Source organism: Haplochromis burtoni, unplaced genomic scaffold (assembly GCF_018398535.1).
Source record: "Haplochromis burtoni strain Fernald_Lab_line unplaced genomic scaffold, NCSU_Asbu1 Contig_157, whole genome shotgun sequence".
Taxonomy (NCBI): Eukaryota; Metazoa; Chordata; class Actinopteri; order Cichliformes; family Cichlidae; genus Haplochromis; species Haplochromis burtoni.
The window spans coordinates 1,177,175-1,191,907 of NW_024582518.1; the positions used below are offsets into that span (position 1 = coordinate 1,177,175).

Here is a 14,733-nt window from a genome sequence, read left to right on the forward strand (position 1 = left end):
ACACACACACACACACACACACACACACACACACACACACACACACACACAGGCAAATATAGATGTTCAAGTCCAGAATACACTCAGAGAACCAAAATATAAGATGCAATGAAACAAGTTTCACAAAGATTAACTTTTCTGTTTACAATGAGAGACATGACGTGTATGTGTAGCTGTGGGGGTTTATTAACTTGGCCATAATCAGTTTGGATGTGTTTGGATGTGTTTTACTAGTTGAATAAGAACTGAATCAAAAATCCTTTTATCCTGTTGAGACTTTTCAAAATAAACTGAATCACGTGGAAGATGCAGAATATTTACTGATGAAAAGTAAAAAAGAGCCGTCAGGTGCTAAAAAATAAACCTTAGACTCAAACGTTAGAACAGGCTTTTCCCTGCAGCACGCTGTGTAATAATATTCACAAAGAAAACGGCAGCCGTTAAAACTTATGTCTAAAATGTATAGTTTCATGCATCGGTTAAAACACTGGACTCTAGGTACACGACGCCCAGCTGGAAACACTTCACGCAAGTCGAGCTGCCCGAGATTCACAGAATTTACAGAGAATGTTAAATTTTTGTGATTTATATCGTTATCAGGACGATAAATGCCTTATCAGGATATGAGATTTTGGTCATATCGCACAGCCCTATTCAGCCGGGTTAGTAATCCGTGGTATGTTGGTCTGCTTTGGATTTCTGAGTGGGAAATGCAAGTTAAAGGGGCATTTCATAAAAAAAATTCCAATTGCGAACTCAGAATTTGTGACTTCTAACATATTCAGGAATGCACCTACATGCTGTACATTCCAAGATCTTCCTCTTCACCTAGAAAACTGCAGTGTTTTTCAGACCATTCTCTGTAAAGCCTAGAAATGGTTGAGGGGGAAAATCCCAGAAGAGCACAACACAACAACCACATTCAAATTCACTTAAATCACCCTTTCTTTTCGATTGTGATGCATAGTTTGGTGCTGGCCCAGCAAGTTGTCTGGACCATGTCTACATGCGTAAATGCATTGAGTTGCTGCCACTGGTTGATCAGAAATTTGCTTTAATAAGCAGTTGAACAGGTGCATTTGGAAGACGGAACTAGCAAATTTTTGATTCTGTGCTTGAAAAATACTGAAACCTTTCTTGGATTTCCTAGATAGAGGTCCAGACATGACTACAAATGTCTATAACGAGTTAAAAAGATTACAACACGTGCTTATGCTAAGCATGGCTAAATTCAGTTACGATTAATGACAGACAATTTACAGAAAATTAGCTTTTTTTACTTTACCCTCAGAAATGGTTCATTAATAGCTTCAAGTTGATCATTAACACCATGTTAATCTCTAGAGTTGCTGTTATGTAATGCAGAATACTGTCCAGTTAGCATGTTGGCTGAGACTTTAAACCGATCATTTAATGTTGAAACAATGTTTGGTGAAAGAGGCCCCAAGCTGGCCTTTCAGTGGTGTCAAAAACTGAAAGTTATATAACTAGAAAATCTAAAGTTTATTAATTGCACGTTTTTCATTTCATTACACTTCATTTCTAATGTGTCTGAAACTATATTTAGGCCTACACTTTAAACCATGAGATAACTATAACAGTAAAGGGAATAAGAAACACGCACTTAAAAATATCCCCAGGTGTTGCACCATCACAGTATTCATGACTGTGTTACAACTTCAGACCTCTCAATGAAAATAATCTTCACTCACGTCTCGGATCCCGCTCTCTGTCCTCCAATCGGCGTCGTCCTTTAAAACCTTGCTGAGCGCTGATTGGTTTTCCTCCTTGTTCGGTGCCAACTTTTCAAGCCACGAAGCAAACGTGCCAGTATCATTGCCATGGCGACATGTCTCAGCGACCACAGCGGTGGTGAAAATGTCCAGAAAAAAGAGGAAAGCCGTGAAGAAGAAGATTAGAGCGAGGCGCCAGTAGACGGAGAGCTGCAGCGGGGACATGAGCGGGCCTGTCTGGTCTCCCACAAGCTGATTCATCCTGACCTTTACCATGCTGGAAACTTCAAAACTCACAACTTTGATGTCTTCAGGAGCTCCACATGTTGTTCCAGCAGACCTCTGAGCAGCGCGTGCCGGTCAGGTCTGAACAGCTGCTGCTGTCACAAGAAAGTGGTTGACCTGTCAAGCAGGAGGCGGCTTATATTCAGGGCCAACTTTATTACGCCTTCTTTTCTCCATAAGGCCCGACAGCGGGGACTATTTTCAGTACAGCGGTACAGCGACACCCGGAGGTCATGTGCGGTCCGGCACCAGGACCACCTGTACTGGAAAAGAGAAGGTACAGCCAAAGAGGCAATGAAAGAAAATAAATTAAGCTCTGCAGACAGTGGAGAAAATTACTGAAGAAGGAAATGAGGGGTTTTGTAAAAGTAAAGGAGGATATGGATGCTGGAGAAAAAAAGAACCAAGACAAGGGGTGATGTTTAAATAGAAAAAAGGATGATGAAAGATCGAGTTTAAATAAAAAGGGAAAGATGATGTAACACTTACTGTGGAGCATAAGACTGCTCCGTTCCAGTTTTAGTATTAACTCTTCAGTTAATGTCCGACACCCTGAGAGTCCACAGGTGAGGCATGTTGGATAGGCATCATAGATGTCATACCAGGCTGCTGATAGTTAATATTATCAGTATTTGACTAGCTGACCACAGGTCAAATGCAGCTTGCCAGCAATGGTGTTTAAGCATCTAGAGGCCCATTTAAAGAGATAATGTGGCATCCTACACCCGAAACATGGCTGAGAAAATCTAATCGATATCAGCTCATGTTTTGAGAGGGATGCAGTTACCTAAAATAGCCTTTTACAACTCTAGTGCCTAAAAGCACCAAAGTTTAATTATACAAGCTTTAAGGGGTGTCCATGTAGAAACACGCAAGCAGCAATGCGTGGGGGGGGGGGGAAAAAAAATTTTTTCGTTTTTACTCTGTCATATATGATGATGTGAAAGCTCTACTCTCTTTTGTGTAGCTGCTGTAGAAGCTTTTTTATTCCCTGCATCGTCCACAGCTATGGAAAAGTGTGTGCTACACCTCCTGCGTTGTATTACAGATAACTTATCAACAAATACGCCCACTTAAAAACAAATGTCCTCACACTTTTGTCATATTTACATTTATTTTTCAATAAGCACTTGTGAAATGCACAAAAAGTACCTGACCTTTGATTATGTAAACAAACATCATGAAAGACAAATTAGTTAGTTTTTTTTTTTTTGTTCATTCTGATTATTTTAACAGCATTTACTAACTCTCCTAACCTTGATAAAAACATAAAAGAGCAGAAAGGAGAGGAGTGTGTCAGTGTCCTGTTAGAGCATCTTTACTTCATCCAAATATGGTTGGTTGACTGGAAGAATATATCCGTTTAGTGCTCCAGAACCTCGAAAATTTATCTCTGTCAATGAGTTTCTAAAGTGCAGTTGTGGAGAAGCACCACAAGGTGGAGCTTCCTTTGTTATCGTTGAGATTTGTACACAGACATTGCTAGTTGTTTGGTTGCCAGTGGTTACCAAAGCCCACACGGAACAGAAAGCTTCTTAACACTGTAAATAAACCCAAAGTGTTCTGAAGGGTCTGCGTGAGGTGAATTTTGAAACATGAAAGACTATTGTTTAATTTAACACAACAGCAGGGTTCGATTCAAATTTGAAAACTAAGGCCATAAATGTGACAGGTATCAATGGTTTTCATAAATCGAGTAAATATACAGTTTATATCTCAGAAATAGAATAAAAACAAAACAGGCACAACAGAGTTGATGAATTCAAAGTCAGCTTGAACACAAGGAATAAGGGGCTACACTCCTGGTCCCTCCGAGTCCCATCATGTCTTGCTGCCACTGGCTTGGTGAACATTTGTTACCACGGTGGCCACAGCTGAGAGAGGTGTGGAGTACACGGACGCCATGCTCTGCAGACCAGTTACCAGGCAGCGCCAGCTGAAGCGTAGTGCTTTCCCCACATTCTGCAACAGACCAGAGAAGAAGACCATTAGTGCTTTAATTTTGTTTTTTCTGTACCCACCACGGGTATTAAGGTCAATTACAACTAGATTAAAAACTATCTTGTAATATACAGGAACTGTCTCTAGCATTGGTCTTTGTCAGCTTGGGCAGTTTTTTTTTTTATTTTTTTTTTTTTTTTTAGCCACAGCTTGCCGTTGTTGAAGTTGTATAATGAGTAATACTAGTTTATGGTCATTTCCTGTTTTGTTGTACTCGTTATGCTAATGCAGATGCATATTGTTCATCAGCAAACATGTGCAAAGACCACTATGAGGGTAAAAGTTGCACCTTTTTTTTTTAAAATGTGTTGCCTACTGAAGCAAAATTAGTAGTGCTGAACCAAATATGTAAACAAAGCAGCTATTTATTTCATATTTACCCAGCACAACAAAGGCTCATTTGTTGTGTTGGGTAAATACTAAAGGCGGTGGCTTTGTGACCTGTAGATTAGAATAGAGTTTATATATTTGGAATATGGATTTTACTGCAGGACTGACCAGCTACATGATGACATAACAGAAGTAGTGGCTGGAAATGTTTAGAAGGAGAGAAAGATACTGAGCGAGACAATTTGATGCAACATGTCGTTACATTTCAAGGAGGTGGATACCAGGTTAAGTTGCAAGGTTTATAGATTTAAGACAGGGGCAAAAATCCAGAGGTTCAGAGGGTAAAACATTTTCCACAATATTTTCCACAATATTTGAGATATATACATTTATAAATTTATCGAAATTGAAATTTTGTGGTTTTGCTGGGACGTCAACTTTCTGCTTTACTGTCTGCAAAATATAACAAACTTTCAGTTCAGTTCAATTCAATTTTATTCACATAGCGCCAAATCACAACCATTCTTGCCTGAAGGCACTTCATATTGTAAGGTAAACCCTAAAATAATACAGAGAAAAGCCCAACAATCAGATGACCCCCTATGAACAAGCATGTGGCAACAGTGGGAAGGAAAAACTTTTTAATAGTAAGAAGCTTTAATTACACTGCTCATTGCAGCTTAACTAAGGGCTCACCTGACACAGCCCTAACTATATGCTTTAGCAAAAAGTAAAGTTTTAATCTAAATTATAAAAGTAGAGATAGTGTTTGTCTCCCAAATCCAAACTTAAAGATGGTTCCACAGAAGAGGGGCCGGAAAGCTGAAGGCTCTACTTTTAAATGCTCTACAAAGAACAATAAGCCTGCAGTCTGAGAGCAAAGTGCTCTATTTTGGTGATACCACGCTATGAGGTCATTAAGAGAAGATGGTGATTATTGAAGACCTTGTATGTGAGGAGCAGGATCTTGAACAGTAGTCTCAGTGCAGCATTTTGGATCTGTTGATAACTTCTCTGAGGTTTTGGGACATCCTGATAATAACGAATTACAGCTGTCTAGCCGAGAAGTAATAAATGCTTGAACTAGTTCTTTTATTACCAGGAGGCAACGTTTAACTTGTGAGATGTTTCCAGACATTAACAGTAACATTCTTTAATATTGATGAAAAATGTATTTTTAGCCTTACTCAAAGCCAGTGTAAAAACACAGATAACCTCTGAGTTTGGTAATAAAGCGGAAGTGCCCTAAACCTGCATTCTGCATGGTAGCCACTAGGGGGTAACCACTGTAGTTGCAAAAAGATATAGAATAGAATGCCTTTATTGTCACTCTACAGATGTACAATGAGATACAGAGCATCTCCTACACAGTGCAAACATGTGGGAGAATAAAGGTGGTGAGATGCACAGTTTCTGCAGCTCTATATACATATGAACAGTATTTAGAAAAGAAAAAACATAAATAAAATGTATAAATATACAAATCTGGGAAAACAAAATAAAAAAGATAAATAAGTAAACAAATAGTGTTGTGTATTTACAGTGTAGGTTATTGCGTGTAAAATTAAGTATTGCACAGTGGTTATGGTAGTTGTGTAGTCTGTTTATAGAGGGAAGTCCTTGGGATGGGGGTGGTACTGTGTTGTCAGTGCGTGTGGGAGTTCAGGGTGATTATGGCTTTTGGGAAGAAACTATTTTTGAGTCTGTCTTTGAGTCTTTTGGTCCTTGAGAAATTCATATGCCCCTCGGCTCTGACCTCTATATCGTAAACACTTTCCTGCTGAGATAATGAACTAGGTCAATCCTTTCAGGTCCTATTTTGTCAATTTTGGTCATTCAAAGAATTTGAAAGGAGGATTTACCAGGATATGCTCACTGACTGTAATGTCATGAGTACAAAGTGGTAATAATGAAAGTACAGCCTGGCCCAACTTCAACTTCTTTAGATGGTTTTAGTAAATTTTAGAGAGTTTTAGACTCTTTTTAAATAAATAAAGAGGATGTGAAAATAATGAATCTAATGACTGCTTGTGGTCCTCTGCTTCAGTGTGGACTCAATAGTGTTATTTATCATTTCAACTCTTCATTCTGAGGCTGAATGAAGGTGTTTGTGATAGTAAAAGTTCTGTTTTACGACTTCCATGTTTGTCTGTTCTCAGAGGGATACAATCATCACAGCACATTATTTTGGGGACCAAAGGCCAGAACTGTGTAGTGACGCTGAAAAGTCAATAATTAACTGCAGAGAGCTGAGACTAAACACCTTTGCACTGCAGGCAAACAACTCCATGTGTGGTTACTGCCTAAGCTACTTTGTATGATGTCATGTTTTATATAAACTCTTATATATCTTATAAATCTTAAATGTTAATCTTTAATTTTCTTTATTTTTATTTGTACCAGGCTTACTTTAATTCATTTATTCATTTTAAATTCAATTTATTTTGCGTATTCTTATGTACTTTATTTATATTGTACACAGTAGTGAGTAAATGTTTTGAGCCACCCTTCATTTTTTTTATATTTTACTAGGAAAATTGAAAATAGGTGCAGTAATTCATTGAAACATGTAAGTGCTCATGGAAACAGTATAAGAAGCAGAAATGGAGTTTGTACAATTCTAATGAGCTTCAAAGTCAATACTGGGGAGGCCAAACACTGTTAGTGTGTTTATCTCGGTCTCGGTCGTTGTGTCCTTGGGCAAGACACTTCACCCACCGCCTACTGGTGTTGGCCAGAAGGGTCGATGGCGCAATATGGCAGCCTCGCTTCTGTCAGTCTGCCCCAGGGCAGCTGTGGCTACAACTGTAGCTTGCCTCCACCAGTGTGTGAATGTGTGTGTGTGAATGGGTGGATGACTGGGTGTGTAAAGTGCTTTGGGATCCCTAGGCAGGACTAGTAAAAGCGCTATACAAATACAGACCATTTACCATTTACCATTTATCTATCCAGGTATGCTGTTACTGCATTGCCAGTGTGTTTAGGATCATGGTCATGTTAAAAATGAAGCTATTGCCAATCACATGCTTTCCAGATGGTACTGCATGGTGGATCAAAGTCTGATACTAATACTAGCTCAAGAGTTCATAATTCCATCAATTTCGACAAAACCACTCTGCCACCACTGTCTGAAATTCATTCCCATGACAGCATAATATAGCAGTCATTTTTACACTTGGCATTTAATATAATACAATTTTAATTCTCTTTTAATCTGGTATTGAATAATATTTTTGTTCATTTCCTTATTTATATATTTATTTAAAGATACATATTTGGTTTTTTTTCCTTTTCTTTTTTGTTTTGTTTGATAGAAGTGATTTAATGAAATTTCAATTATAATAATACATGTTTTTAATTTTAAATATAGGTTACAAAACTGGTAAAGGTTTCATATAACTCATTTAACTACCTATATCTGGTGAGCTGTTTTTTAGTTCTGTATTTTATTAAGTTAGATCGTTTATTTACATCATAATGCATCATGTTTTTATTTCTATGTAAACTATATGAACTATATGTATTTTCTGAATGTAATTGAACTTGATTGTACTTATTAGTCTTTAACAGTCTGTTCTAAGCCATGATTTCATCAACATGCCACTGCTGTGTAGAGGGATCTTTCATACACAGGTCAAAGGTCATGACTTCTTACCTTTCTGTACTTCTTGCATGTATTTTTCCTTTTCTTCTTCCTCGCCTCTTTCTTCCTCTTCTTCTCCTCTGCAGTCTCCTCTCTCTCTTCATCATCCTCAATCAGAGGTTCATATTTATCTGGCAGGACGCTGAAATAAACCTCCTTGCTGGTTTTCTGCAACTTTCTCCCCACTGAAGAAGCGTCTTCCTCCTCCCTCTCCTGTGCTCCCATCCCTTCCTCTCTGTCGTCTGACTTTCTTCTCCTGCTTTCGGGCAGGGAGACCTTTGGAGCAAGGAGGAGTCAAACTTTATTAGTGGCCCCAAGCTCAGCGCAGACAGGAAACTCTGAGCTTTGACATAAAATCAGGATTAGAAGAAGAATGTGGAGGTTCCTCAGTTTTGAGGCTGAAGTTATCTGAAGTTTTGTGCACAGCAGCGGTTCCTCCCTGTTTGCTTATCTGCTGTTTGTTTTAGGTCAACAAAAAAAAAAAAAACAGAAAAAGAAAAAGAAAAACAGATGAAAGTGTAACATGGCTGAGAGGCAGATTTCTAAATGGGAAAATACTGGAAACACTCCTCTCCTTTGACTACGATGACCTGGATGACTGAGAACCTTCACAGACACACTGGAAACACTGACTTTTGTGAGTTTTATTTTAAGCAATTAAGTAAATAAATAAGAGGAAGGAAAAGGAAGAAAGCTCAAACAGCTGAGCGGACTTCAGTCGTTAGTTTGAAAAACACAAAACATTTCCACTTTATCTCAAAAGGAGATAAACTAAGTGCTCAAATTGAGCAGAAGAAAGTACTTTATAGTAATCTCAGACAAAACAACTTTTATGGAATTGAAGTCTTAAAGGGAAAAAAAGGCAGATGTACTCAAACATTCATGAAGAACAAGCCCTCCTAGATACATGGACAACACTGTGCACTCTGAAAACCTTTAGCTTGGATCTAAAGAGCTTGGAAAGGAAAGCGTCTGGACTTCTTTACGTTTCTTGAAGACGTTTCACCTCTCATCCAAGAAGCTTCTTCAGTTCTAAGTGCAATTGGTGGAGAGTCCCAGATTTTAAGCCCTATGGGAGTGTCCACAAGAGGGTCATGGACCCCCTATAGATCCTCTACCTAAACACATGAGCCAAGGTGTGAAAGCAGGTTCTGGTCACAATCAGCCAAGGTTTCAGGTGAACCCATAGTGAAACCTAGTCCAACACTATCATTTATGTATTGAGATCTGGGACTCTCCACCGGTTGAGCTTAGAACTGAAGAAGCTTCTCGGATGAGAGGTGAAACATCTTCAAGAAAACTTAAAGAAGTCCAGACGCTTTTCTTTCCAAGCGCCTTAGACTACGATGACTGAGTCCCTATACAAAGTTTAGCTTGGATATTTCCTGCTTTAGTCTCGATGATAGAGTGACCTGATGGCATATAACATAATGTATATTGTCAAATGTCAGTAACATTGTGCGATGGCTGCACAACTGCACAACTGAAATACTCGGGTAATATTCATGTTAACTTTTACTGTCTTAATTTTACTTCGGGCTGTAAAGCTTCAGTTATTATAAGTTAACCAATTCAAAATTTTGAGTTAGTTTCTAATCCATGCCAGCAATAAGCTATAGTCCAAATGATGGCACAGAATTTGTTTTGTATTGTTTGTTAGTGATGGGACGTTCTGTATCGAGGCTTCGGAGCGTGTGTCGAGTAATGGAGGGGGCCAAAACAAATTCTGTGCCATCATTTGGACTATAGCTTATTGCTGGCATGGATTAGAAACTAACTCAAAATTTTGAATTGGTTAACTTATAATAACTGAAGCTTTACAGCCCGAAGTAAAATTAAGACAGTAAAAGTTAACATGAATATTACCCGAGTATTTCAGTTGTGCAGTTGTGCAGCCATCGCACAATGTTACTGACATTTGACAATATACATTATGTTATATGCCATCAGGTCACTCTATCATCGAGACTAAAGCAGGAAATATCCAAGCTAAACTTTGTATAGGGACTCAGTCATCGTAGTCTAAGGCGCTTGGAAAGAAAAGCGTCTGGACTTCTTTAAGTTTTCTTGAAGATGTTTCACCTCTCATCCGAGAAGCTTCTTCAGTTCTAAGCTCAACCGGTGGAGAGTCCCAGATCTCAATACATAAATGATAGTGTTGGACTAGGTTTCACTATGGGTTCACCTGAAACCTTGGCTGATTGTGACCAGAACCTGCTTTCACACCTTGGCTCATGTGTTTAGGTAGAGGATCTATAGGGGGTCCATGACCCTCTTGTGGACACTCCCATAGGGCTTAAAATCTGGGACTCTCCACCAATTGCACTTAGAACTGAAGAAGCTTCTTGGATGAGAGATGAAACGTCTTCAAGAAACGTAAAGAAGTCCAGACGCTTTCCTTTCCAAGCTCTTTAGATCCAAGCTAAAGGTTTTCAGAGTGCACAGTGTTGTCCATGTATCTAGGAGGGCTTGTTCTTCATGAATGTTTGAGTACATCTGCCTTTTTTTCCCTTTAAGACTTCAATTCCATAAAAGTTGTTTTGTCTGAGATTACTATAAAGTACTTTCTTCTGCTCAATTTGAGCACTTAGTTTATCTCCTTTTGAGATAAAGTGGAAATGTTTTGTGTTTTTCAAACTAACGACTGAAGTCCGCTCAGCTGTTTGAGCTTTCTTCCTTTTCCTTCCTCTTATTTATTTACTTAATTGCTTAAAATAAAACTCACAAAAGTCAGTGTTTCCAGTGTGTCTGTGAAGGTTCTCAGTCATCCAGGTCATCGTAGTCAAAGGAGAGGAGTGTTTCCAGTATTTTCCCATTTAGAAATCTGCCTCTCAGCCATGTTACACTTTCATCTGTTTTTCTTTTTCTTTTTCTGTTTTTTTTTTTTTTGTTGACCTAAAACAAACAGCAGATAAGCAAACAGGGAGGAACCGCTGCTGTGCACAAAACTTCAGATAACTTCAGCCTCAAAACTGAGGAACCTCCACATTCTTCTTCTAATCCTGATTTTATGTCAAAGCTCAGAGTTTCCTGTCTGCGCTGAGCTTGGGGCCACTAATAAAGTTTGACTCCTCCTTGCTCCAAAGGTCTCCCTGCCCGAAAGCAGGAGAAGAAAGTCAGACGACAGAGAGGAAGGGATGGGAGCACAGGAGAGGGAGGAGGAAGACGCTTCTTCAGTGGGGAGAAAGTTGCAGAAAACCAGCAAGGAGGTTTATTTCAGCGTCCTGCCAGATAAATATGAACCTCTGATTGAGGATGATGAAGAGAGAGAGGAGACTGCAGAGGAGAAGAAGAGGAAGAAAGAGGCGAGGAAGAAGAAAAGGAAAAATACATGCAAGAAGTACAGAAAGGTAAGAAGTCATGACCTTTGACCTGTGTATGAAAGATCCCTCTACACAGCAGTGGCATGTTGATGAAATCATGGCTTAGAACAGACTGTTAAAGACTAATAAGTACAATCAAGTTCAATTACATTCAGAAAATACATATAGTTCATATAGTTTACATAGAAATAAAAACATGATGCATTATGATGTAAATAAACGATCTAACTTAATAAAATACAGAACTAAAAAACAGCTCACCAGATATAGGTAGTTAAATGAGTTATATGAAACCTTTACCAGTTTTGTAACCTATATTTAAAATTAAAAACATGTATTATTATAATTGAAATTTCATTAAATCACTTCTATCAAACAAAACAAAAAAGAAAAGGAAAAAAAAACAAATATGTATCTTTAAATAAATATATAAATAAGGAAATGAACAAAAATATTATTCAATACCAGATTAAAAGAGAATTAAAATTGTATTATATTAAATGCCAAGTGTAAAAATGACTGCTATATTATGCTGTCATGGGAATGAATTTCAGACAGTGGTGGCAGAGTGGTTTTGTCGAAATTGATGGAATTATGAACTCTTGAGCTAGTATTAGTATCAGACTTTGATCCACCATGCAGTACCATCTGGAAAGCATGTGATTGGCAATAGCTTCATTTTTAACATGACCATGATCCTAAACACACTGGCAATGCAGTAACAGCATACCTGGATAGATAAATGGTAAATGGTAAATGGTCTGTATTTGTATAGCGCTTTTACTAGTCCTGCCTAGGGATCCCAAAGCGCTTTACACACCCAGTCATCCACCCATTCACACACACACATTCACACACTGGTGGAGGCAAGCTACAGTTGTAGCCACAGCTGCCCTGGGGCAGACTGACAGAAGCGAGGCTGCCATATTGCGCCATCGACCCTTCTGGCCAACACCAGTAGGCGGTAGGTGAAGTGTCTTGCCCAAGGACACAACGACCGAGACAGAGATAAACACACTAACAGTGTTTGGCCTCCCCAGTATTGACTTTGAAGCTCATTAGAATTGTACAAACTCCATTTCTGCTTCTTATACTGTTTCCATGAGCACTTACATGTTTCAATGAATTACTGCACCTATTTTCAATTTTCCTAGTAAAATATAAAAAAAATGAAGGGTGGCTCAAAACATTTACTCACTACTGTGTACAATATAAATAAAGTACATAAGAATACGCAAAATAAATTGAATTTAAAATGAATAAATGAATTAAAGTAAGCCTGGTACAAATAAAAATAAAGAAAATTAAAGATTAACATTTAAGATTTATAAGATATATAAGAGTTTATATAAAACATGACATCATACAAAGTAGCTTAGGCAGTAACCACACATGGAGTTGTTTGCCTGCAGTGCAAAGGTGTTTAGTCTCAGCTCTCTGCAGTTAATTATTGACTTTTCAGCGTCACTACACAGTTCTGGCCTTTGGTCCCCAAAATAATGTGCTGTGATGATTGTATCCCTCTGAGAACAGACAAACATGGAAGTCGTAAAACAGAACTTTTACTATCACAAACACCTTCATTCAGCCTCAGAATGAAGAGTTGAAATGATAAATAACACTATTGAGTCCACACTGAAGCAGAGGACCACAAGCAGTCATTAGATTCATTATTTTCACATCCTCTTTATTTATTTAAAAAGAGTCTAAAACTCTCTAAAATTTAATAAAACCATCTAAAGAAGTTGAAGTTGGGCCAGGCTGTACTTTCATTATTACCACTTTGTACTCATGACATTACAGTCAGTGAGCATATCCTGGTAAATCCTCCTTTCAAATTCTTTGAATGACCAAAATTGACAAAATAGGACCTGAAAGGATTGACCTAGTTCATTATCTCAGCAGGAAAGTGTTTACGATATAGAGGTCAGAGCCGAGGGGCATATGAATTTCTCAAGGACCAAAAGACTCAAAGACAGACTCAAAAATAGTTTCTTCCCAAAAGCCATAATCACCCTGAACTCCCACACGCACTGACAACACAGTACCACCCCCATCCCAAGGACTTCCCTCTATAAACAGACTACACAACTACCATAACCACTGTGCAATACTTAATTTTACACGCAATAACCTACACTGTAAATACACAACACTATTTGTTTACTTATTTATCTTTTTTATTTTGTTTTCCCAGATTTGTATATTTATACATTTTATTTATGTTTTTTCTTTTCTAAATACTGTTCATATGTATATAGAGCTGCAGAAACTGTGCATCTCACCACCTTTATTCTCCCACATGTTTGCACTGTGTAGGAGATGCTCTGTATCTCATTGTACATCTGTAGAGTGACAATAAAGGCATTCTATTCTATATCTTTTTGCAACTACAGTGGTTACCCCCTAGTGGCTACCATGCAGAATGCAGGTTTAGGGCACTTCCGCTTTATTACCAAACTCAGAGGTTATCTGTGTTTTTACACTGGCTTTGAGTAAGGCTAAAAAGACATTTTTCATCAATATTAAAGAATGTTACTGTTAATGTCTGGAAACATCTCACAAGTTAAACGTTGCCTCCTGGTAATAAAAGAACTAGTTCAAGCATTTATTACTTCTCGGCTAGACAGCTGTAATTCGTTATTATCAGGATGTCCCAAAACCTCAGAGAAGTTATCAACAGATCCAAAATGCTGCACTGAGACTACTGTTCAAGATCCTGCTCCTCACATACAAGGTCTTCAATAATCACCATCTTCTCTTAATGACCTCATAGCGTGGTATCACCAAAATAGAGCACTTTGCTCTCAGACTGCAGGCTTATTGTTCTTTGTAGAGCATTTAAAAGTAGAGCCTTCAGCTTTCCGGCCCCTCTTCTGTGGAACCATCTTTAAGTTTGGATTTGGGAGACAAACACTATCTCTACTTTTATAATTTAGATTAAAACTTTACTTTTTGCTAAAGCATATAGTTAGGGCTGTGTCAGGTGAGCCCTTAGTTAAGCTGCAATGAGCAGTGTAATTAAAGCTTCTTACTATTAAAAAGTTTTTCCTTCCCACTGTTGCCACATGCTTGTTCATAGGGGGTCATCTGATTGTTGGGCTTTTCTCTGTATTATTTTAGGGTTTACCTTACAATATGAAGTGCCTTCAGGCAAGAATGGTTGTGATTTGGCGCTATGTGAATAAAATTGAATTGAACTGAACTGAAAGTTTGTTATATTTTGCAGACAGTAAAGCAGAAAGTTGACGTCCCAGCAAAACCACAAAATTTCAATTTCGATAAATTTATAAATGTATATATCTCAAATATTGTGGAAAATATTGTGGAAAATGTTTTACCCTCTGAACCTCTGGATTTTTGCCCCTGTCTTAAATCTATAAACCTTGCAACTTAACCTGGTATCCACCTCCTTGTG

At 38.2% G+C, this 14,733-nt stretch overlaps 2 protein-coding genes across 3 annotated transcripts in view; both read right to left on the bottom strand.

The window, feature by feature from the left end:
* Positions 1-2,009, bottom strand: part of LOC102302262 (solute carrier family 22 member 13) — a 13,219-nt gene extending 11,210 nt beyond the window's left edge. Inside the window, exon 1 of one of the 2 annotated variants that reach the window (XM_042224970.1) lies at positions 1,713-2,009. In XM_042224970.1, coding sequence (XP_042080904.1) covers positions 1,713-2,009 — 297 coding nt within the window. The remainder of the gene's footprint in view (positions 1-1,712) is intronic. The other variant, XM_042224971.1, reaches the window with a different exon arrangement.
* A 1,104-nt stretch (positions 2,010-3,113) lies between these two features.
* cunh1orf115 (chromosome unknown C1orf115 homolog) overlaps positions 3,114-14,733 on the bottom strand; it is an 11,909-nt gene continuing 289 nt past the window's right edge. The window contains exons 2-3 of the mRNA XM_042224976.1: positions 8,005-8,268; positions 3,114-3,980 (exon numbers count right to left, since the gene is read on the bottom strand). Of these exons, the coding sequence (XP_042080910.1) occupies positions 3,840-3,980; positions 8,005-8,268 (405 nt within the window). The 3' untranslated portion in view covers positions 3,114-3,839. The remainder of the gene's footprint in view (positions 3,981-8,004; positions 8,269-14,733) is intronic.